Consider the following 23425-nt stretch of genomic DNA (forward strand, 5'->3'; position numbering starts at 1 on the left):
CATCATTATTATTTTGGGCTTCTCTGGTGGTCCAGTCAGTAAAGAATCTGCCCACAATGCAGACTTGGGTCAATCCCTGGGTCAGGAAGATCCCCTGGAGAAGGGAATGGCTACCCACTCTGGTATTCTAGCCTAGAGAATCCCATGGACAGAGGAGTCTGGTGGGCTACAGTCCATGGGGTTGCAAAGGGTCAGACATGACTGAGCGATGCACACATTATTATTTTAGACACTTGCTAATATGTGTGTATACAGAAGGAAATTTCTGAAAAAAAACTTAGTATACATTTAGATGTGCAGTATTTGATCTTTCAGTGATAATTTTTTCCTTAATCAAGTTTCCATAATTTTTTTTGGCCTTGGGGCATATGAAATCTCAGTTCCCAGATCTGAACCTGTGCCCCCTCCAGTGGAAGCGTGGAGTCCTAACTACTGGACCACCAAGGAATTCTCAGCTTTTTTAACATGAACATTCTGATACTAAAAGAGCACCAGTACGTATGTGTGTGTGTGTGCGTGCGCACATACGTGTGCATGTGTGTGTTTGTCTATGCCCCAAGAAGATAATTTGAAAGTGAAAGCTTTTTTTCATGGACTTAAAGCCCACCCTGAACTCATTAGAATCTCCAAAGCCATTTACATCTTGTCACACTTGGTTTGGGTAGAGAGCCAATCACTTTTTAAGTTCTAAGTGAGCCAAAGAGTCTACCCATCTGCAGATGATGACTTCACTTGTGCTACTATTACTATCTTGGTTGGCAAAGGACAAATGAGACCCTTTCACATGAATCTATCAACACTTCAATATTTTGGGAATTCAATATTGTAAATGCAATCATTTGATGTGAAAGAAAGCTGAGCGCTGAAGAATTGACGCTTCTGAACTATGGTGATGGAGAAGACTCCTGAGAGTCCATTGGACTGCAAGGAGATCCAATCAGTCCATCCTAAAGGAGATCAGTCCTGAATATTCATTGGAAGGACTGATACTGAAGCTGAAACTCCAATACTTTGGCCACTTGATTCAAAGAACTGACTCCTTAGAAAAGACCCTGATGCTGGGAAAGATTGAAGGCGGGAGGAGAAGGGGACAACAGAGGATGAGATGGTCGGATGGCATCACCGATTCAATGGACATGAGTTTGAATAAACTCCGGGAGTTGGTGATGGACAGGGAGGCCTGGTGTGCTGCGGTTCACAGGGTTGCAAAGAGTCGAACACGACTGAGCAACTGAACTGAACTGAACTGACATGATGGCAAGTTTGTGCGCTTGTGTTTTTAAAGATCGTGCCACCCCTAACAGAGGAGTGGAACCATTGTCTAGACTCATTAGCAGACTAACCACGTAAACATTGGGAAGGGGAGCAAACCCCTCAGATTCAGAGCACTAGTTGTTACCCTTTGATTGTTCTTTACCTCCCCATGGCCCCTGATTCGGCTCCTGCTCCTCCGACTGTCTTTGCACGGGGCTTGAGCGGCCTCTTCTTGCTCCCCAGATGGGGCAGCAATAAGTCTGCTGACACGGCAGGATCTCACAGAAAGTGATCTCGGGTACTTGGAAGGAGGGCGGAGTGGTCGCCAGGGTTGTATTAGGTGCTGCAAGGCATTAGGAAGAGGGGAGGGAAGTGACAAGGTTAACCTGAGAGGCTGGTTCTTCTGTTGACAATTCACATGAAACCCAGGCTGGGTTTGAAGGTGACCGATGGGGAGATCTTACCCGAGGGGGAAGCTGTGGAGGGCAGAGCTGGCTCCTGAGAGCTTGTGAGGTTGCTGGAGGAGGAGAACAAAATGATTAATGAAAGAGGCCTTCAAGAGTCCTCCCCGAAGGAAAAGAAGATGGGAACTCTTACCTGGAAGGGGCACTTGGGGTACATCGGTCTTGATCTTTTAAGCTAAGTATGTAAAGGGAGACTATCGTCAAGCCACTGTTTAAAAAAATAACAAAAGAAAGAGTTATGTGGCTGATTTGATTCCAGATAAATCTCACATAACCTGCTGCCAGAGATGTCCCCTCCCAGACCACACAGATGAGCGGGCAAGGGGTGGGCAGCCATGGAAACCAGCACAGCTCTGCTTCTTTGCCCTGGTGAGAACAATCTCCCAGTCTTCCTGGAGCTCAGAGGCTCCTGGGGTAGGTGGGGCATTTTTCCACAAGCAGACCCCTGACCCTGGCAAGCTGTCTCAGAAGTGTCTGTCACTAGCGGAAGATTACAAGAGGAAGTGTGTAGAGTGCTGGAGGAAGCCCTCTGCTCCTTGCAGGAAAAGTCATAGCAAAGTTCACATCCCCCAGTGGAGGCGGCCGCGTGGTGGTGCAGGGAGATGAAAGCCCACACAGGTTTAGTCAGCAGTAGGTCCCAATCCTTTTGGCCACTTCTGACATCTTCCTGCAGCCTGTCTTTTGAGAGTGCAGTGCACCAAATTGGACAGAGGAAGGAAAAGCAGTGCCATAAAGCATCCATTTCCACTCTACATGACTTCAAAATAATGAGTGTATCGTTCCCCACAATGATCAGAACTTATACATCCAAGTGGAGGCTTTCCTCAAAGGTCCTGAGCTTTGGGAAGCTATTCCTGATACCACTCACACATCCCAACACTCAGCATCCTCCTCTCTGGGAGGGTGTCTGTAGAACTCTACCATCCCACTGTGTGTGGGCCTGACACAGGGGGGTCTCACTTGACCTCCTGCCAGCTCGATGTCACGTCTGGTTCCCTAGACTCAACTCCTCATTATTTTGTTCCCCATCAAAGGTAGTGGATTTACCATCATTAAATACATACAAAGAAATGTACCCCCCATTTGAATTCAGCTCATAGAGAAAGAATTCCCAGAGTTTTCTCAGAAGCAGCTGGTTACTACCCAGCAGGCACAGGGCTGCTTGGTAAAAGCCATGCTGAGCCCCAACGATGCCGTCAGACAGAATCTGTTGCGTTGCCCTGGAAACTACTTGCTGTGGTCCAGTCTCCCTGACTTTGTTCTCCCACATTCCCCATTCTCTAGCTCACTACAACTAATCCTTAAACATGTTTTCTGATCCGTCTGCTATCTGCGTCAATGCATGGCCCAGGCAGCTTCTAGGATCATAGACCAAAATAGGCATCTGCTTCTTTCTTTAGGGCTTTGACCCCTCTCGGGTACACCACAGGCTGGGAACAAGACAATAAGCCTAATACCACCTATTTCTGGCCTTGGAAGTCAACAACATTGGAATTCATAAGACCTGATGAGCACGTTTAAAAAGCAGTTTCTTCATGTCAAAATTAGACTTCCTATAAGCTTTGCAGTTGGCTTTCAAGGGAACCTGTGTCTCTAGAGAATGTTAAGCATGTGTGTGAAAGGTCAAGGTGCTCACTCTCTGCTGAACTGAGAATCCTAGCAGAAGACAAGTTCATTTAGGAGAGAGAAGAAAGGACCCCAGCTTCTATGGAAGTTCCATGTAGTGGTGTCAAATACTTGGGGATGCTCCCCACAGTGGGCAGTAGCAAGTGAAAAGTTAAAATGCTGACGGGAGAGAAGGGTACAGAGAAACCAACAGTGTCTCCTATAACTAGGAAGCTGCCTTAGTTCAAGGAACCGGAAGCATCTTTGGGCCCATCGCTTACTTAGCCTCTGAGGATAATTGTCTCGTCTGGGACATGGCCCAGGAGCGAGTCCTTTCCCACATTAACACAGCATTTTGGAGGGATAGATAAATACCCATTTCACCCTGTGAATAGTCAGACAGGAAACCAGAAGGCAGGAAAGACACAGGCAAGAGGGCTAAAAGGCTGAGGAGCCATCATAGTGGAAGCCCAGGCCTGAAGACCAAAGGCCTGAGAAAAACCTCTCATTCCGGAAAAGCATGACTCTTTCTCATGTGGAAGAGGGGTGGCAGACCAAGGGTATCCAACACTTGCCTAGCAAGTACCTCCTCCTTTCTGTATTCATTTGATTTAACTGCTTAGCACATTTGACTGGCATTTCATCATATTGCATATCTTGGGATAATCTGATAGTCTCTTTTGGCACAAAATCCAGAAGAATCCTAATAAATTTAAGTATCCAGGGGAGAGTGGATTGTACCTGATTGATTGTTTACTCACTCTTTTCCTCCAAGTAGATGGGAAAGGAGAGCAAAGATTTTGCAACAGTTATTTGCAGGGCAGGACTAAACAAGATACACACATTTATGCACACACAAACCTGCATATACACAAACATGAAAGGCACAATGAGCTAGTAAAAAATAATCAGTTGATTATAAAAAAGATCTCTTCATATTTAAGAGCAGAAAGCCTGTGTTGTTTTTTTTTTTTCTTCAAAGAATGAGTTTACAAAGGGCTCCCTCATCTCTAAGCGAAATCAAAGACCAACACCTGGTTTAAAGGGCTTCTCAATCTTCAAAGTAAATAGAAAGTCAGTCCCCAGTTCATGTGTGAGAAAGGAAGATGGAAAGAGAAAAAGAGTTTGACGTAGCATAACACTGATGTTTTTCTTACCAAAATGCCATCACAGCAATGAGGGTTATAACCAAGGTCTGGAAAACCCAGTTAGGGCATGACTGTCTTTTTCCTGAAAAAGAAACCTATAAAAAATTCAGCAATGAGAAATGACAGATCAGTGACACCAACTTTTGAGAAGGATGTCTTAAGACTCACTCCCCGGGGGATCTTTGCTGCTGCCTTCAGCCTATCTCTCCCTCCTCCTCTTTGAAAACGAAGTTCCTTCAAAGCCAAGTTCTTCCCTTTCCTTGGGACTCCAGGCCACGCTCTCTTTTCCCTGCAGGACAATTGTCTGTGCAATTAATTTAGCACTTATTCTTGAAGGTTTTTGAGAAAAGAGGACCTACCAGACAAGATACTGTCAGAATACAGAGGTCCATTTCTTTTAATAAGATACTTTTGAAAAACAAAATGTCTTCAAGACATGATAGAATAAATCCCAATGGAAGGATTTCGGGCAGCATGAAAATTTGCAGAAAAGGTTTTTGTGGCATGAAATACTATTAATTACTCCTTAAATCATGTATATTAGTATCCAATTCTGCCACCTGTTTTTTAAAACGGTTCTGGGTCTATGTCTTATTTATTCTTATATCCCTTCAGTAAATATACATTAAGTACTATGATGAGTAACACTATAGGGGAAAATGAAAATAAGTAAATTACACTCTCTAGGAAGTAAATGAGATAAACCTTTAGGACTGGTACATATTTGCCTTAAAAACTTGGACATGAGGAATGAGCCAGAACTAGGATAGACAGCTGTGCAGTTGGTGAGGAATCTGACTAGAGATCGGAGAGGTTTTCTGCCCAGTTATATATAAGCTCTTTAAATATGAGTTTTCCTACTAATGCAATAGAAAGTGTTATGTTTGCTTCCTCCTGGGGGTCCAGAGTAAGAAGGGAATTGAAGAAATAGACAAGAAAAAGCTTAAATTGGTCTTTGAATTTCTTGGGCAGATTATCTGCATAAAGAAAATGTTCTTCAGTGTAATATTGTGGGTGGGATTAACTGCACCCTTTTTAACAATTACCCAAATCTTTAAGGCTATTTTATATATATATATATATATATATATATATATATATATATATATATATATATTATAACCGAGTCATGCATAGGTGCAGTAAGAATCCACTCTGAATACCAATAGGCTTCCCTTGTGGCTCAACTGGTAAAGAATCCGCCTACAATGTGGGAGACCTGGGTTCAATCCCTGGGTTGGGAAGATCCCCTGGAGAAGGGAAAGGCTACCCACTCCAGTATTCTGGCCTGGAGAATTCCAAGGACTATATAGTCCATGGGGTTGCAAAGAGTCTAGCAAGACTAAGTGACTTTCACTTTCACTGAATACCAATAGCTCAGTTGCTAAAGAATCCGCTTGCAATGCAGGAGACCCAAGTTCAATCCCTGGGTGGAGAAGATTCCCCTGGAGAAGGAAATGGCAACCCACTCCAGTATTCTTGCCTGAAAAATCCCATGGATGATTAGCCTGGTGGGCTACAGTCCATAGGGTCACAAAGAGTCAGACACAACTTAACAATTAAACCACCACCACTGAATACCAAGAAGTGGATGGTTTATACCATTTCCCACATCTCACTGGAACAGTTCTGAGGATGCTCTGCTGGTGCTCTGTGCACAGAAGTAACTCAATGCAATTTATTGAATTGATTAGAATTAAATAGTATTAATTTCAGGATATCAGCTTCCCTTCCAACCTACTCCCTAAAGGTGCCAGATTGTTTTAAATCTCTATGGTTTTGTTCCAAATCCTTTGACCTAATATAGGAAAATCACCCAAGACCTGGAGTCAGACTTGGAGTCAAGCCCTGAACAAGTCATCGAAGTGTCATTGATCCTCATTTTCTTCATCAATAAAATAGGAAGGATGAAATCATACCTGCCTATTTTACAGAGTTATTGGGTGAATCTAATTAACAGCGTAATGGTTCTCAAATTCAAGTTTGCATGAAGATTACTATGGAGCTTGTTAAAAATCTAAATGCCCTGAAACATTCTGATTCAATAGGTTTCCGTTAAGACTGAGCTGGGGGCTGGGAATCTACAAGAAGCAGAATAATGAAAAGTGTCTGCATGAGTTCCTTCCCTTTCGCCCTTCTTCTCCGTGTCCTCAGTGAATTTTTACTTGAACTCTGAGGTTTTTTCAACTTCACCCAAGTCAACAGCACACATTGGTATTTTACCAAGCTCCCTGGAAGACTCTGATATATGCCAAAGTTTGCGAACCACTGAAAGAGTGGGTTTGAAAATACTAATGGTGAACACTTATATGGCACTCATGTGCCACACCCTCTTCTGAATGCTTTATGTGTACTAATTTTTTGAACCTCACAATAACCCTCAACAACCCGTTTAAGGCAAGTACTATTCTCATCCCTATTTTAGAGATGGGGAAAAATGAGGTCCAGGGAGGCCAAGTTCTTCACTCAAGATCACACAGCTAATAAGTTACAGAGCCAGGCTTTGACCCAAATAACACTTGGCTTCAGAATCTGTGGGGCTCTCCTGCTGGCTCAGACAGAAAGAGTTTTTCTGCAATGCAGGAGACCCGGGTTCGATCTCTTGAGAAGATCCCCTGGAGGAGGGAATGGCAACTCACTCCAGTTCTCCTGCCTGGAGAATTCCATGGACTGAGGAGCCTGATGGCTACATGGGGTCACAGAGAGTCAGGCGCAACTGAGCAACGACACTTTCAGAATATGCGCTCTTATTCTCAATGTCATGCTGTTTCCCTTTTTCTGTCTGTAAAGAAAGGAGACGCTGTACAATTTGTTATTATTATTCAAAAGGTCTTCATAGCTACCAAATGAACTCCTTAACTGATGATCCAGAAACTGAGACTTATTTTCAGCCTTAACTTCTCCTCTTCTCCCTAACAAACTCCCACCTAGTCGATGAAGCCAGCACCAGCTCCCAGACCTTGGCTTCTGTCATTCCATCCAGAACTGCTCCAGCAGCTCCTGGCACTTTCCAGCCAAAGCTTTGCCCTCTTGAAGGCCTGGTTCCCATGATACTCCTGCAGTGCTCTGAGCTTCTACCTTATTTATCACATCCAGGTACAACTGGTCTTTTTATTCTCTTCTGATTTTCCCTGGCTACTTTAAACTTCTTTTTTCTTCTCTTTAAGATTTATTTTTTTAAACTTAGACCCTTTAAAAATCTTCATTGAATGTGTTACAATATTGCTTCTGTTTTCTGTTTTGGGTTTTTTGGCCCCAAGGCATGTGGGATCTTGCCTCCCTGACCCCCTGGGGTGGAGCTTCTGGTCAGAGGTCACCTCTCGGTGCACTCCCTGCATTGGAAGGCAAAACTGGACCACCAGGGAAGTCCCTAGCTTAAAATTCCTTAGAAGAGGCCACATCTTACTCAACTTTGCCTCCACAGGCATAAGACAGTGACTATAAGAGGTCTTTGAATTGAATGAATGCTCTTCAATGTCTATATAAGTCCTGGACTCTGTATTCACACCCCAACTCCCCTGCCACCCATGCACTCAAGACATTAAATCTCTTAATGTTTTAAATTTAGATTGTGAGCCTACAGGGAATATTTTCAGACTGGTCTCCATTCATGCATTGATTTAACGAATGGTTCTTGAGTACACACTATGTGTCAGTCCCCGGGGACAGAGAGTGAGGAAGGCAGACACAGAGTCTGTTTTCATGGACATACATTGTAGCTGAAATCCTGAGAAAACTGTGAAAGAAAGAGATCCCTTAGGTGCAAGATGGTTGGTACAAAGGTTACACAGGAACCAAATGCATGTGCGCTTGCTAAGTTGCCTCAGTTGGGTCCAACTCTTTTGCAACCCCATGGACTGTAGCCCGCCAGGCTCCTCTGTCCATGGGATTGTCCAGGCAAGAATACTAGAGTGGGTTGCAATACCCTCCTCCAGGGGATCTTCCTGACCCAGGGATCCAACCTGAGTCTCCTGCAGCTCCTGCATTACAGGTGGATTCTTCCTGTGAGCCACCAGGGCCCACAGGAACCAAATGGTACCTTCCAATCAGGGCCTCCATTGATGTAGATAGTCCCTTCTATTCCCTCGCAAACTGGTTAGTACAAAGAGCACCTTCCCTACACAATATTGTTAGTATTTTGTGTTTATTGAGCAACCTGCTATGTGCTGGGTATTGTGCCGAGGACTTTAGATCATTTAATCCTATCAATTATTTTTGTAAGGTAGACACTATTATTATCTGTTCAGTTCAGTTCAGCTCAGCTCAGTCACTCAGTCGTGTCTGATTCTTTGAAACCCCATGGACTGCAGCACGCCAGGCTTCCCTGTCCATCACCAACTCCTGGAGCTTACTCAAACTCATGTCCATTGAGTCGGTGATGCCATCCAACCACCTCATCCTCTGTCGTCCCCTTCTCCTATTTCCTTCAATCTTTTCCAGCATCAGGGTCTTTTCAAATGAGTCAGTTCTTCACATCAGGTGACCCAAGTGTTGGAGTTTCAGCTTCAGCATCAGTGCTTCCAATGAATATTCAGGACTGATTTCCTTTAAGATAGACTGGTTTGATCTCCTTGCAGTCCAAGGGACTCGCAAGAGTCTTCTCCAGCACCACAGTTCAAAAGCATCAATTCTTTGGTGCTCAGCTTTCTTTATAGCCCAACTCTCACATCCATACATGACTACTGGAAAAACCATAGCCTTGACTAGACAGAGCTTTGTTGGCAAAGTTTTGTCTCTGCTTTTTAATATGCGATCTAGGTTGGTCATAAGTTTCCTTCCAAAGAGTAAGCATCTTTTAATTTCATGGCTGCAGTCACCATCTGCAGTAATTTTGGAGCCCCCCAAAATAAAGTCTCTCACTGTTTCCATAATTTCCCCATGTATTTGCCATGAAGTGAAAGGACCGGATGCCATGATCTTAGTTTTCTGAATGTTGAGTTTTAAGCCAACTTTTTCACTCTCCTCTTTCACTTTCATCAAGAGGCCCTTTAGTTCTTCTTCACTTTCTGCTATAAGGGTGGTGTCATCTGCATATCTGAGGTTATTAATATTTCTCCTGGCAATCTTGATTCCATCTTGTGCTTCATCCAGCCCAGCATTTTGCATGATGTACTCTGCATATATGTTAAATAAGCAGGGTGACAATATACATCCTTGGTGTACTGCTTTCCTGGTTTGGAACCAGTCTGTTGTTCCATGTCCAGTTCTAACTGTTGCTTCCTGACCTGCATACAGATTTCTCAGGAGGCAGGTCAGATGGTCTGGTATTCCCATCTCTTTAAAAATTTTTCATAGTTTGTTGTGATCCACACAGTTAAAGGCTTTGCCGTAGTCTGTAAGGTAGAAGTAGATGTTTTTCTGGAACTCTCATGCTTTTTTGATGATCCAAGGAATGTTAGCAATTTGATCTCTAGGTCTTCTGCCTTTTCTAAATCCAGCTTGAACATCTGGAAGTTCATGATATTATCTGTTTCCCAATGCAATTAAAGTAAACTTGCCCAAGAACACTTCTACATGTTTATTTATCCATGTATTTATATCTGTTGACATATATCAAGAAATTTGTCTGCAGTATAGCATTTTAGTACTTTTTAGTAGAATACTGTACTCTTCTTAAATCCTCTTAGAATAGTTCTGCGATGTACAACAGAAGAAGTAGAGAATAAAGCAGGACAATGGCAAAAATATCAGGTCAGCCCTTAACAGGATATAGATGAAGGTCGTAAATATCTTCCTCTGGGAACATCAGTGGATCTGAGGGGTGAACTGAGGGTCACAGCTTTCTATGAATGCAGCTAGGAAGAGAGGACTGCAGCTTCGCCCTCCCTGACACTTCTCTGCCATGGAGAGGCTGTCCTCTAAGCTAATGATTAACCTTCATTTTTTTACTGTAAATGTTATCCTGTTTGATGAAATGCTCATTCGTTAATAAAGTTGCCACATTTTAAGCTTTGCGAGAAAGTGAATATCTAGTCTCTATTTGTATATAGTGTACCGAATATCAAAGGTAAAAGAGAGATTTAGAGGTTAACTGACATGCTTTTTGGATCTTTTGGAAGCAAAGATAAGGGACTAAGTCTAGTCAAGGAATACACATAGGTCTTATAACCCAGGGTCATCTGCTGATGAATTTCACTTATTGGGGAATATACACACAAAAACTGGCAGAGTAATATTTCTGAAATGAACGTGTTCTATACTCATACCCCTAAACTCCTCTTTGAAAAACCAATAATATCTATTAAAGGAATAGTATTTAAATGCCTTAAGCACATAAGGATACATACTAGAGAACCCATCAACAAATAAATGAAGAAAAAACTTCTTGATTAATTTTCATAAACTCCATTTTAATAGAAAATATCATCTCTGTTCATTATAAACTTAAGTCTATTTACCTTGCTGTTTTTTTTGGAAATGGTCCTTTTTGGAGAAGATGCACTAAGAGCTCTGCTAAATTTGCTTTAAAAAGAGAAAGAGAAAATTAATTACAAATCAAATGCCTCTCTGGGAGTTATATGACAAAGGACTAGGCTGTCACTAACACAGTATGGCTCTTTTCTGTAATACAGTGGTAATTTTAAAAAGGAAAGTCAAGGCAACTCAGAGTTCTTTTTGTGTATAAAAACTTTAGTAAATATAAATAAATGCATTAAAATTTATATTTCCCTTTTTCTCAAAACTATACCCTAGAAAATATGCACTTACCTCCTTAAGTAATAAAAAATAGAATAAGTTTTGTCCCTGAGGACCAAACATGGTTTTCTAAATTTAGAAATGGTCCCCTTTCCTTGTTAAAAAGAGAGGCTGTCATTTTGTTAAAATGTAGCACATCCCATAATCACCACTCTTAAATAGACCCATTATATTTTGTTTTATCTTAAAAGCAGCAACAGAAAAAATAAGAAAATTATCACATAAAATAATTGTGTTTCAAAACATTCATTCTAAAAGAAGAATAGAGACTTAATTAAAACAAAGTAATGGTTGCTGCTTGGTAGACAAACCATTCAGATTGTTATAGAAAGGTCTTTCTAGTTATAGAAAGACCCTCATTCTCCCTTTCTCCAAATTTCTATGCAGTCGCGGAGGTACCTGATTGAGCTCGCCTCACTGGCAGAGGACTTCCAACTACTGAGCCGCTTTAGCCTGGCCAGCTTTCTGTTCCATATTTCTAGTTCTTCTATTCTTTCTTCAAGGTTGTTGGTTAATTTGCAAAGCTGCTTCACTGCACCCACATTTTCCATGAAGATCTGGTCCTAAAAATGAAAATAATTCAGAGCATAGAAGTTTACAATTTGAGACCACTAGACAAGTGTCCACACCCAATCTAAAAACAGTTCAACACTTCATTGAAAATGGTTATACACACACACACACACACACACACACACACACACACACACACACACACAATCTCAAGTTCATTCAAGACAAATCTGGAGGCTTGAAACTTAAAGTGATCTTGCTAAACTTCTGGTTGTGCAGTAAAATTGCTTATGTTCAATTTGCAATAAAATGGAGATATGTCCTTGTAATCTAAGAGAGAGAACAGAGCTGAAGGACATTGTCAAGTTTTGAGTCCAAAGATTTATTTTCAATGGCCATTATGCTCTATTTAAAACTCATAAAAAGAAAGTCAGAACAGGCTTCTGAATGTTGATTTGTGTGTGCATCACTAAATCATCATAAGGAATGACTCCTGATAAAATGTACATCAAATTGCTCAGGTGAAGGAAGGAGGAATGAAGATCTGGGCTTTTCTCTGAGCTCTGCCACCTGCTAGATGTGAGGGCCCAGTAAAATAGAACAACTGCTCTGAGCTTCAGTTTCTTCATTTATAAATGAGAGAACAGTTCTTGAGGTGTTAATTCTGTCTTGCTGTTGCATGCAATTTATATTTTAGCTTAAACAAAATTTTAAAAACAACACTTAATTCCTTCTATTCAGAGAAGTTATCAACATGTCAGAAACAGCAATAAAGGAGAGACCAACCCAAACCACAGCATGCCAGCCATCCCTTCCCCTCCCCACACACTTCAGCCATCATAGCAACATGTGTGTCTATCTTTTGCGTGCATGCTCAACGACTAAGTCGTGTCTGACTCCTTGTGACCTCATGGACTATAGCCCGCCAGGCTCCTCTGTCCATGGGATTTCCCAGGCAAGAATACTGGGGTGAGTTGCCATTTCCTTCTCCCGGGGATCTTCCCAACCCAGAGACTGAACTCATATTTCTTGCATCTCTTGTATTGGCAGGTAGATTCTTTACCACTTGAGACACCTGGGAAGTCCCATAATTAACAATACTATATTATTTACTTGATAGTTGATAAGAGAGTAAATCTTAAAAGTTCTCACACACACACACGCACAATGTAATTATATGAGGTGATGGGTTTGTTGATTAACCTTATTATGGCAATCATTTTGCAATATAAGTGTATATCAAATCATCATGTTGTACACCTTAAACTGACATAGTGCTGTGTGTCAGTTATATCTCAACAAAGCTAAAAAAATTCAGCTGTAAGGGAGGATAGTTTATTTAACTAAAATAAGATCGGAGATGAATTGATAACTGTGGAATCTGAATGAAGTATATAAATGCATTTTATTATTCTTCTCTCTCATTTTGTATGTTTGAAATTTTTCATTAAGAAAATGTTTAAAAATAAACAAATCACAAAATAAAAACAAAGCAAAAAAAAAAAAAGTCTCCCGACAAAGGCTCTTCTAAATTTTCTAATTCTGGTACAGATTTCCCTTTACTTCTAAATTTGTTTTATAAAAACAAGTCAGAAGTCACGAAGATAGGAATGACATTCTATGGTTCTAAACCATAATAAATGTCACGTTACAATTTACGGTAATGAGTAGAAAGCCTTAGAGTAGAATTATAACTGTATTATTTAGAGTGGGTCACAAGGTCATATGACGTCCACTTAGCAGTCCAACACAGGTTCCTAAGTATCATCTCTGACTCCCTCCCCCTGCATGAAATCCATCACACAGTTCATCATCCAAAATCTACTGAATCTACCTACTTCTCTCCATCTGCACTGGAATTACTATTTCTCATCATAATATTTTAAAAATTTTTCTTGGCAACTGGCTTCAATTTTTTCTCTTTTAAAAAAAAAGTTTGCTTGATATATTAATTTGTGATTTAGTTCACACTAAAACAGACTGTGGAAAATGATATTGGTGTCCTCTCTAAACCGCAGTCAGTTTTTTCTGCCACGTTTCCCCACGGGACTTTTCATGCTGCCTCATGACACATGAGCGATGGTTGCATTTGTTTGGCTACATATCAATAATGATGAAAAGCCAGCTCTGATTTCTCCAACTCAAATTTGCCAGCACCATGCATCTTCCGTGTAGACCCAATGGGCAAGAAGATAATTCATGTGTTTTCCTATTTAAGAGGAAATAAACCTGGAGAGCGGATTTACTACTATCTTTCAATAGTAATGACGGCTTTGACTTTATGGATCCAAAGGAAGATTACCAAAAAAAAAATAATAATAAATTTCTAGGACGTGTCATGGAGATTGACTCTTATTAGAAGACTTCTGACTTATCCCCTATCATCATAGTGAAGTCAGTACAAATATATTATTCAAAAACATTACTACATTTTTAATCAAAAATGTAATCTAGAATTTTCTGAAAATGACCTTTTCTATGCAAGTGGTAAGGTCTCCATGAGTTCATTTTAACTATAAATGTGCACCTAGATGGCTGAGGAACTTTTTCTAAGTATCCAACTTGAGGTTCATATTCATTAGGACTGAGAAGTGCATAGGGTTGGGGAATTTTGAAAAGCTTCCCCATCTGATGCCCACTGTTGGTTAAGAACCATTTTGGAATTGAATCTAATTTAATTACTCAACTCTGTCCAGTTATTATTGACCATTTCAAACGAAACCCACTACCTCAGCTGAAGTGTAGCTTTACAATCATGATGTAAAAATGATGAAAATTAATATGTACACTATAGATGGTTGGTGAGAACCTAGTGAATAGTGTGTGTGAGTGCTTATCACTCAGTCGTGTCCGACTCTATGTGACCCGATGGACTGTAGCCCGCCAGGCTCCTCTGTCCATGGGATTCTCCAGGCAAGAATACTGGAGTGGGTTGCCGTGCCCTCCTCCAGGGGATCTTCCCGACCCAGGGATCAAACCCAGGTCTCTTATGTCTCCTGCCTTGGCGGGTGGGTCCTTTCCCACTAGCGCCACCTGGGAAGCCCACTGTATAGTGTAGGAGAAAGAAAGAAGAAGGTACAATCTGTTTATAGGACATTTATTAAGCCAATCTTTAAAATGCACACCAATATACCTTAGGTGCAGAAAAATATTGTTTGATTCCACTTATAGGAGACACCTAGAATAGTCAAATTCATAGGATCAGAAAGTACATTGATAGATGCCAGGGGCTGGGTTGCATGGGGGAGGGAGGATGGGGAGTTAGTGTTTAATGGAGATAGAGTTTCAAATGAGGACAGTGAAAAATTCAGGAGACGGATAATGGTGAGAGGTGAATAAACTTAGTGTCACTGAACTGTGCAATTGTGAAGTCACTCAATCAAGTCCTACTCTTTGCAACCCCAGGGACTATAGCCTATCAGGCTCCCCTGTCCATGAGATTTTCCAGGCAAGAGTACTGGAGCGGGTTGCCATGTCCTTCTCCAGGGGATCTTCCTGACTCAGGAATCGAACCGCATGGCAGGCAGATGCTTTATCATCTGAACCACCAGGAAGGTAAATATGGTTAAAATAGATGTTTTATGTTATGTGACTTTTACCATAATTTAAAAAAAAAATTAAAAAGAATTAAACCAGCTTGCCACCAAAAATTGCTCAGAAGGCTGGGGGTAGGGTAGTCTTCACCCAGCATTTAAAAGACTTGCTTTGGGGTAAGGGTACACATGGACAGCATGAGCATATTTTTTGGAAGGACACACAGGGCAGTTTGGCAAGTGTGTGTGCACAGAAAAACAACAGGAAGTGTTTGTGAAACCAGAGGCCTCGTTTAGCGTAGACGTGTCTCTGTCCCAGCCTCGCCTTTCACACATCCCCTTCACAGGCTGCACGCTAATCACACCTGACCTCGTGCCCGTCACGGAACATACATCATGTATGCCCTGCTCTCTGCTGCTGCCTCTGCCTGAACCAGCCGTCAGCCCCCTTCACCCACCTGCCTTTCACTCGCTGTCATGGTGACCAGCGTTATAACCCCTGGAGACAGGGCCTGCCTCTGGTCCACAGCGGATTCTCCCGCACAGGGCAGAAATGAATGAACGTTCTTACTGCGGTGACTCAAGAAGCCCTGAAGCCCTGAGATGACATAGCCTGGCTCTCTGGTGGAACTGGAGAGCGTGGCCAGACTTCCAGTTTGTTTCTTTACCTGGGGTTTCTCTCAGAAAAACGAAGTCTATGTGCCAAATTCCCTTTCCATGTTAGGAAAATCGAGTGAATTAAGCAAACACACACTAGGGTCTGACACCCTCAGTGCGAGCGGCTAGTGACTTGCTGGTCACCTGCCATGTGACTTCCACTCTGGGGGTACACATCCTCTCACGCCTCCCCACCCGCTAGGAGACAGACTGCAGGACGCTCCCGGGTCCCTTGCAGGACTGACAGTAAATGAGCCCCCGGACATGGAGCAGCCAGGTGGTGGACTTGATTTCTCCTCTCTTTGGGAACCCCAGCTTGTCCTCTGTCTAAAAACACCAAGGAGGATAACTAAGCCTGATAGCAGAGAATGCTTTGAGAAGTTGAAACAGACTCTTATTGCTTTCCAGGGAGAGTCACAGACTTGAAAAAAATCTCTCCTTGTGGCATCTGATGTTGCATAGACTGATGTTTTTATAATAAAATCATGGGAATAAAGCTGCCTATAATTGAGTATTATGAAAGTGATGGTGCAAGGGAGAAGAACTGTCTTTTAGCCAGTGGGTGTACCCGGCAATTGTTTAGGCTTTGGATAAACTCAGCTTTAGATCTTTGTCCAAGAGTTTATTTGTGGACAGCTCACCAAGCCTTGATGTGGATTAAAAAAAAAAAAAAGAAACTAGAATCCCCAAACCAGAAAAGCAGGCTCTGAGATGATGTGGGAGCTCAGACTTCAGCTCAATTTCCAGCAGGTCCCTGGAGGCGAGGTTTCCCTCCCAGGCAGTTTTCTCTGGCAAACAGGGCAACTCTTGGGCTCACTCCACTGGATGTTGTGTTTTCACCTCTGCTTTACCTGGGAGTAGCACAAGTTCATGAAACTGTTTACAATTATGTGTTTTATTGTTGCCCTTTGTTTGTTTGCTTTAGAATTCTTGCTTAATTTTCATCATCTCTGTTTCAATGTAATTTTCTGTGGAAGGGCTTGAGTCCTTTGACTGAGATAAGTTTCCAGTTGAACAAACACATGTAACAGTTTGTTGCAGTTCTCTGATTTCTTGTCTTCCCTGGCTGGCCAATGAGCTCTTTTTGTGGGCAGTGTCTTATGACTCCTCAGGGCCAACTCATGGCACCTGTAGTTCAATATTCAATGAATGAACAGAATCTGTAGTTCTTTTTCAAGGACCACTGATGTGCTAACCATTGTCTTAAGTGTGTGTGCGCACTCAGTCATGTCTGAGTCTTTGAGACCCCAAGGACTGTAGCCTGCCAGACTCCTTTGTCCATGGAATTTTTCAGGCAAGAATACTGGAGTGGGTTGCCATATCCTTCTCCAAGGGATCTTCCTGATTCAGAGATCGAACCTCTGTGTCTCTTGAGTCTCCAGCACTGGCAGGTGGATTCTTTCCCACTGCGCCAGACCTCTTAAGTGCAGGGCGAACACAATTAGATAAGGTACAGGATCTCTGCCTTCACAGACCATGTTTTCTAGCAGGGAGATTAGCCAAGAACAAGTAAACCAGAAGTAAATAATATAGTTTTAAGTTGCAATTAGCACTAGGAAGGAAGCCATTGAAACAAAAAATAATTGTTCCTCTCTTAAGCCATCATCACAGATTTGGTCTATTTTATTTAAGAGAGCAACGGTGGAAAAAAAATTACATAATAGCATTAAGTGGAAAAGTATATTCTTGTCCTGCAAAAGAAAGGTAATCCAATGGAAAACTGGACCAATCAATTCACATAAGGAGAAATCTAAATAGCTAATATAAGAAAGAGATGCACAACTTTATCACTCATCAGAAAAACACAAATTAAAACAGTAAGAAACCACTTTACCCTTAATAGAAGTGAAAAAAATAGAAAGTCTGAAAATGTCAAGTATTGATGAGGACACAGAGAAGCAGTCAGCCTCATGTACTGCTTTCATGAGTTGGAACTGACTAGCACTCTGGCAGCGTTTTGTAGAACTAAGGCTGTGTATATCCTATACCACTTCCGGAATGCGTGCCAGAAAAAACCGCCCACATATTCACAAGGAGGCTTGTGTGAGAACATTCATCGCTGCATAGTTGTGGTCAACAGAGTTGGAAGAGTCTGTCACTGGAAGAGAACGCAGGACACAAGCCAAGGAATTTCATGCATCAGAGTCTGAGCAGATGTATATAATTCAAAGAAATTTAAAACACATTCATGAAACACTAATAATATTCCAGACAGCCTGACTATCCAAGGATATATATGAAACACATTAGCATAGCTGCCATTGTTGGGGGGGTGGGTTGCATGGAAGAGGAGGATGCAGAGAAGAAAAAATACAAGAAAGGTAAAGAGCAGCACAAGGGGGAAGGTAGTACCTCCACTCTAAAGTTCCAGTGATGAAGACAAAGAGGAAAATCTAGAGGAAAAAAAAAAGAAAGATTTACATCTGGAGAGAACCACTCTAAGTCCAAAGTTTCTTTACCTACTCTCCAGTGCTCTTACTCAGCTTGTCGTTCAAAGGCAGAGTGATGGACTCTGCATGATTGAGACTGAGCTCAGAAATCTAAGAGCTTCATGGATGAAGGCTAAGCAAACTGAACTCTACCTACAGGGAAGAAGTTGTTCTGACCTAGCGGCCAAGCTTTATAGGTAAAGAAAAGTCAGCAGTCATCTGAAAGGGACTCGAGTATCCTTAAAGACTTTATTTTTTAAGAAATCATTCAAAAATATTCTCTTTGAAACTTTTGGCAAAGGTCCGTGTAGTCAAAGCTCTGGTTTTTCCAGAAGTCATATAGGGATATGAGAGCTGGACAATAAAAAAGGCTGAGCATCAAAGACTTGATTTTGTGGGGCTGGAAAACATTCTTGAGAGTCGCTTGGACAGCAAGGAGATCAAACCAGTGTATCCTAAGGGAAATCAACCCAAATATTCATTGGAAGGACTGATGCTGAAGCTGAAGCTCCAATACGTTGGCCACCTGATGTGCAGAGCCAACACATTGGAAAAGACCCGGATGCTGGGAAAGACTGAGGGTAGGAGGAGAAGGGGAAGACAAAGGACGAGATGGTTGGATGGCATCACCAACTCAATGGACAAGAGTTTGAGCAAACTCTGGGAGATAGTGAAGGACAGGGAAGCCTGGTGTGCTGCAGTCCACGGGGTTGCAAAGAGTCGGACACAAGTGAGTGAGTGAACAGCAACCACCACTTTGGTAAATAAAATGTGAAATTCCAGGTATTAAATTAGTAAAGGCTTAAATAAACGGGCTACCTGATCTTCAGAGCATTGCCACCACCTGCTGACACAATGTTTAAATTGCAGTTTTAGGTGTCCGGAACAGTGCTTCTTTACTGAACATTTTATTACAAAAGTTTTCAAGCATACAGAAAACAATTTAAGCATGCATTAAAAAAATTTTAATTGCAGAGTAAATGCCCACAGACCACCTCCCACTTTAATTTTACAAGTAGTATATTGCTCTAGTTCCTTTATCACACATCTGTCCATCCATCCATCCATCAACCCACCTTATTGAAACGCATGGAAAAAAATAAATGAGCAATTACTTTTTAAAGATATAGCTACAGAAAGAAACTTTCCAAGAAAACAATAAATGTCTTGTGTGTGTGTGTCTGTGTGTGTTAGTCACTCAATTATGCCTAACTCTTTGCAACCCCATGGACTATAGCCCACCAGGCTCCTCTGTCCATGGAATTCTCCAGGCAAGAGCACTTGAATGGGTAGCCATTCCATTCTCCAGGGCTTCTTCCTAACCCAGGGGATGAACCTGAGTCTTCTGCGTTACAGGCAGATTCTTTACTTTCTGAGCCATCAGGGAAGCTTAGTACATGGCATAGTTCTCTCTAAACTTTAGAAACAAGAGAATTTTCTCCCTGCTTCCAGTGTAAAGAGCTTCTGGGAAAGAAGATGATCTACATGGATTTCCCTAGTGGTCCAGTGGCTAAGACTCTGTGCTCCCAATGTAAGGGGCCCAGCTTCGATCCCTGGTCAGAGAACTAGATCCCACATGCTGCAACTAAGAGTTCACATGCCACAACTAAAGATCCCACTCACCACAACTAAGACCTGTGCCAAATAAATAACTTTTTTAAAAAAGATAATCAACAGACAAGTGGCCAGTTGTTAAAATATCCAGAGTTGTTTGCAATAGCATATGAGCTTTAATCATTTGGCTTGGAGTCAAGTCAATCAGTGAGTGCCACAGGGTATACTAACTCCTATGGGAAACATCACTGCAACTAAGGAATGAATTCTACTCCTCTCTTGATGAGAAAAGAAGGGACTTTTAAACTAACTGCTGAGTAAGACCTTTCAAAGTCCCGTTTAGATTCCAGGTTGGTTATAAGAACTGTAACTTATAATTTTAAACTCAGTTTTTCTGTATTTAAAAATGAAAACTAATACTCGTCACTCATTAAAAAACATAAATCATTTCAGAGACACCCCAAATAGTGGCATCTGTAAAAAAAAATTAACAATTAACCATTTATCAAGTTACCCTGGTGACTCAGATGATAAAGAATGTGCCTGCAAAGCAGGAGACTCAGGTTCGATCCCTAGGTCAGGAAGATCCCCTAGAGAAGGAACCATTTATCATGTTATACTGTGTTGCAGACTCAAAAGTTGTGGTCCTAAGAAGATTTACTTTAAAAAAAACAAATTGCTTATGAAAACAACTGCTTCATTGGGGAAAGTGATTAAGGTGAGTGATTAACTCATCATACTAAAGTTAGTTCACTCCAGAACTGTAAAGAATAAAATAATTTGTTTTAAAGGTGACCTTATAATTCTCCAAACTGGCTGAGTCAAGTTTGGGACAAAGTTTTATTTGATGCTGAAATTCATGCTCTTAAACCAATGTGCCATATACTATCAATGAATTTTTAATCATCAAAATCAAAGAGATTTTGATAAGGTTCATTTTCTTCCCATCTCCTCCTTATTTCCTTATCCATCCTCTCTGCCCATTTGGTTTTTTGACACTGTGTTGTCCCACATTCTCCCCCTACCTTGCCCAATCCTTCAGCCTTCCCAAGGGCCTTTCTGTCCCCTAAAGGCCCTCTTGGAAGTGTTCTGTTGCCTTTATTCTTCTGTGCTTCTCATCCAATATCAAGACCCTGCAGGGCCAGGCAGGTAACAGAAAGCAGAGGTGTAAGGGTGCTGAAGCCCCTCTGGGACGGGGCAGGGTGGAGGGGTGGCACTCCTTAGAACCATATTCCCAGATCTGATATCAAGGGAGCCAGAAACCTGAAATTTGTGTGAAGATCTCCTAATTTTATTTATTCGTTTATATTTTTTGGCATGCAGGATCTTAGTTCCCTGACCAGGTATTGAACCCATGTCCCCTGCAGTGGGAGTTCTGAGTCCTAACCACTGGACCGCCAGGGAATTTCCATCCTAATTTTTAAAAGCAGGCAATGAATTTGAAAATTTCTTAAACATCCTGAGGGAAAAAAGTGTCTGCAGGCCAGACTTTGCCACAGCCTTCCCATCTGTGACCTGTGACCATAACCTTTTCCTTATGAATTAATACCTTCACCCTTGTCTGCAGCTCACCCTCGACCCCCCAATGGCTCACTCACGTTCTATACTCCCAGTCACCTCTGTATGTCTTCATCTGAAAGTTCAGCTGGCTTCCCAAACTCGAAATTGAACTCATCTTTTCCCCCAGAAAAACACTTCTCCTTCCGACTCCCTTATGTGAACAGAACCACATCTCTTCTATTTACTGCGATTCAAAAACTCATGCGTTAATATAAACAAAGTCTTATTGAGAACCCACAAGGTATCAAATACTATTTTAAACAACACGGGATGGGGACTTCCCTTGCAGTCCAATGGCTAAGGATTCACCTTCCAACGCAGGGGATACAGGTTCGGCGACTGGTGGGGATACCAAGATCCCACATACCATGGGGCAACTAAGCCTGTAGGCCGCAACTGCTGATCTCACAACTCCTGAGCCTGGACACTCTAGAGCCTGTGAGCCACAGCGAGAGAAGCTCACACAGCATAATGAAGACCTAGCACGGCCAAAAACAAATAAATAAACTGAACACACACACACAGGCAAACACACACACACGGGATCGATGAGGCACATTCCCGACCTTGAAGAACTCAGTCCAGTGGAGGAGACACTGAACAGTAAAAAGAAGGATAACGCAACGCGACAAATACTCTAGAAGATGTCTATCCACAGGCGTAAGGCCGTGTGTAGACAGGAGCAATCCAGGTACCATGGAATGCATTAACTCAATCACCCAAGAGCTCTCAAAACCCTACAGTCCCCTAAGCCCTGGGGTTAATGCCACATAGAAAGTATTGGAGATAGAGTTTGGAAAAATATAGAAAGATTTGCTCCCACACAACCACCCAGGGAGCTTGGCAAAGAACAAGTAGGCAAATAAACGAGCTCATGTCAGATAGGGACAGAAGTGTCCAGGATGCTGGGAGCAAGTTTGCCGTGTTAGAGGCCCTGCTGAGGGGGACCATGAGATCTGCACCAGCTAGAGGGAGCGCCCTTTTCAACTCATCGCCAAGGCGCTCTGCACCCTCACAGCGGCCCTGGATCTTAGAAAGAAAGTGAAGTTGAGCACCACGGAGACTCTTTTAGCCAAGGTGGTCAGGGAAGGTCTTGCTTTGCGATCCAAATGATGAGATCATCTGAAGGGAGGGCCTTTAGGGCAGAGAACAGTCCACAGAACACCTCCAAGGCAGAAATAAAATGTGGACTGTACGGAGCAGAAAAAAGGCTGGTGGGGAAGTGCTGGGAAGAAGACATGCGTGTGTGTGCAGACACATCAGAGTCTGAAGGTCTCAGCCCATTCAGAGGGTGTTCGGCAGCTGAGGGGTGTGAGTGTTAGGAAATGAGTTAGAGAGGGAAGATTCCATCCAGATTGTGGAGGGTTATAATCATAAACCAGTGAAGAGTCAACAACGGGAAAGGGGGATTATAGATGAGATATTTGTTTTGTTTTGTTTTGTTTTTAAGGAAAATGATTCTCTTGGCGTCTAGTAGGTCAGTTACAGGGTTGCTATGATAGCCAAGGAGAAAAACAGAGAGAATAAAGAAGGGAGCTGACATACACGAGATAGTGCCAAAGTAAGAACAGCAGGACTGGGTGTCAAATGGATACTGTGGATAAGAAAAAGGAAGGTTTGGGGGCCCTTATGATCCCCTTCCCCGCATGGCCACAATCAGTCTCATCACTTCCCTTCCATCTGTGAACCCCTGCCTGGCCTCCAGGGAGCCCCTCTCCTTCCTATGAACTGAGGTAACACTTCATCTATGCATTCCACAGATCCATTACATCTCAGGTTTTAACTTAGAGCTTTATTTCTTGTGTACCTGCCACATCACCCTGCTTAGACTGACAGCTACTTGAAGACAAGAACCAAGGGTTGTTTATCTTTGAAGGACTCAAACAGACAACTCTTGGCACATTACAGTTGCAGGAAAAATAGAACCAAAGAGAAAAAGTGGCCACAAACTGAGTTATGTCAGGATGGCTTCTAACGCAGTCTTAAAAACATACACAGATTGTTCAAGAACT

The 23425-nt window shown here is 42.1% G+C and overlaps 1 protein-coding gene across 1 annotated transcript in view; it reads right to left on the reverse strand.

Annotated features, from left to right (window-relative positions):
• Positions 1–23425, reverse strand: part of MYRFL (myelin regulatory factor like) — a 95504-nt gene that overhangs the window by 14098 nt on the left and 57981 nt on the right. The window contains exons 14-19 of the mRNA XM_065935091.1: positions 11567–11730; positions 10870–10933; positions 4481–4566; positions 1852–1893; positions 1719–1771; positions 1418–1597 (exon numbers count right to left, since the gene is read on the reverse strand). Coding sequence (XP_065791163.1) covers positions 1418–1597; positions 1719–1771; positions 1852–1893; positions 4481–4566; positions 10870–10933; positions 11567–11730 — 589 coding nt within the window. The remainder of the gene's footprint in view (positions 1–1417; positions 1598–1718; positions 1772–1851; positions 1894–4480; positions 4567–10869; positions 10934–11566; positions 11731–23425) is intronic.

This window comes from Muntiacus reevesi, chromosome 4 (genome assembly GCF_963930625.1).
Source record: "Muntiacus reevesi chromosome 4, mMunRee1.1, whole genome shotgun sequence".
Taxonomy (NCBI): domain Eukaryota; kingdom Metazoa; phylum Chordata; class Mammalia; order Artiodactyla; family Cervidae; genus Muntiacus; species Muntiacus reevesi.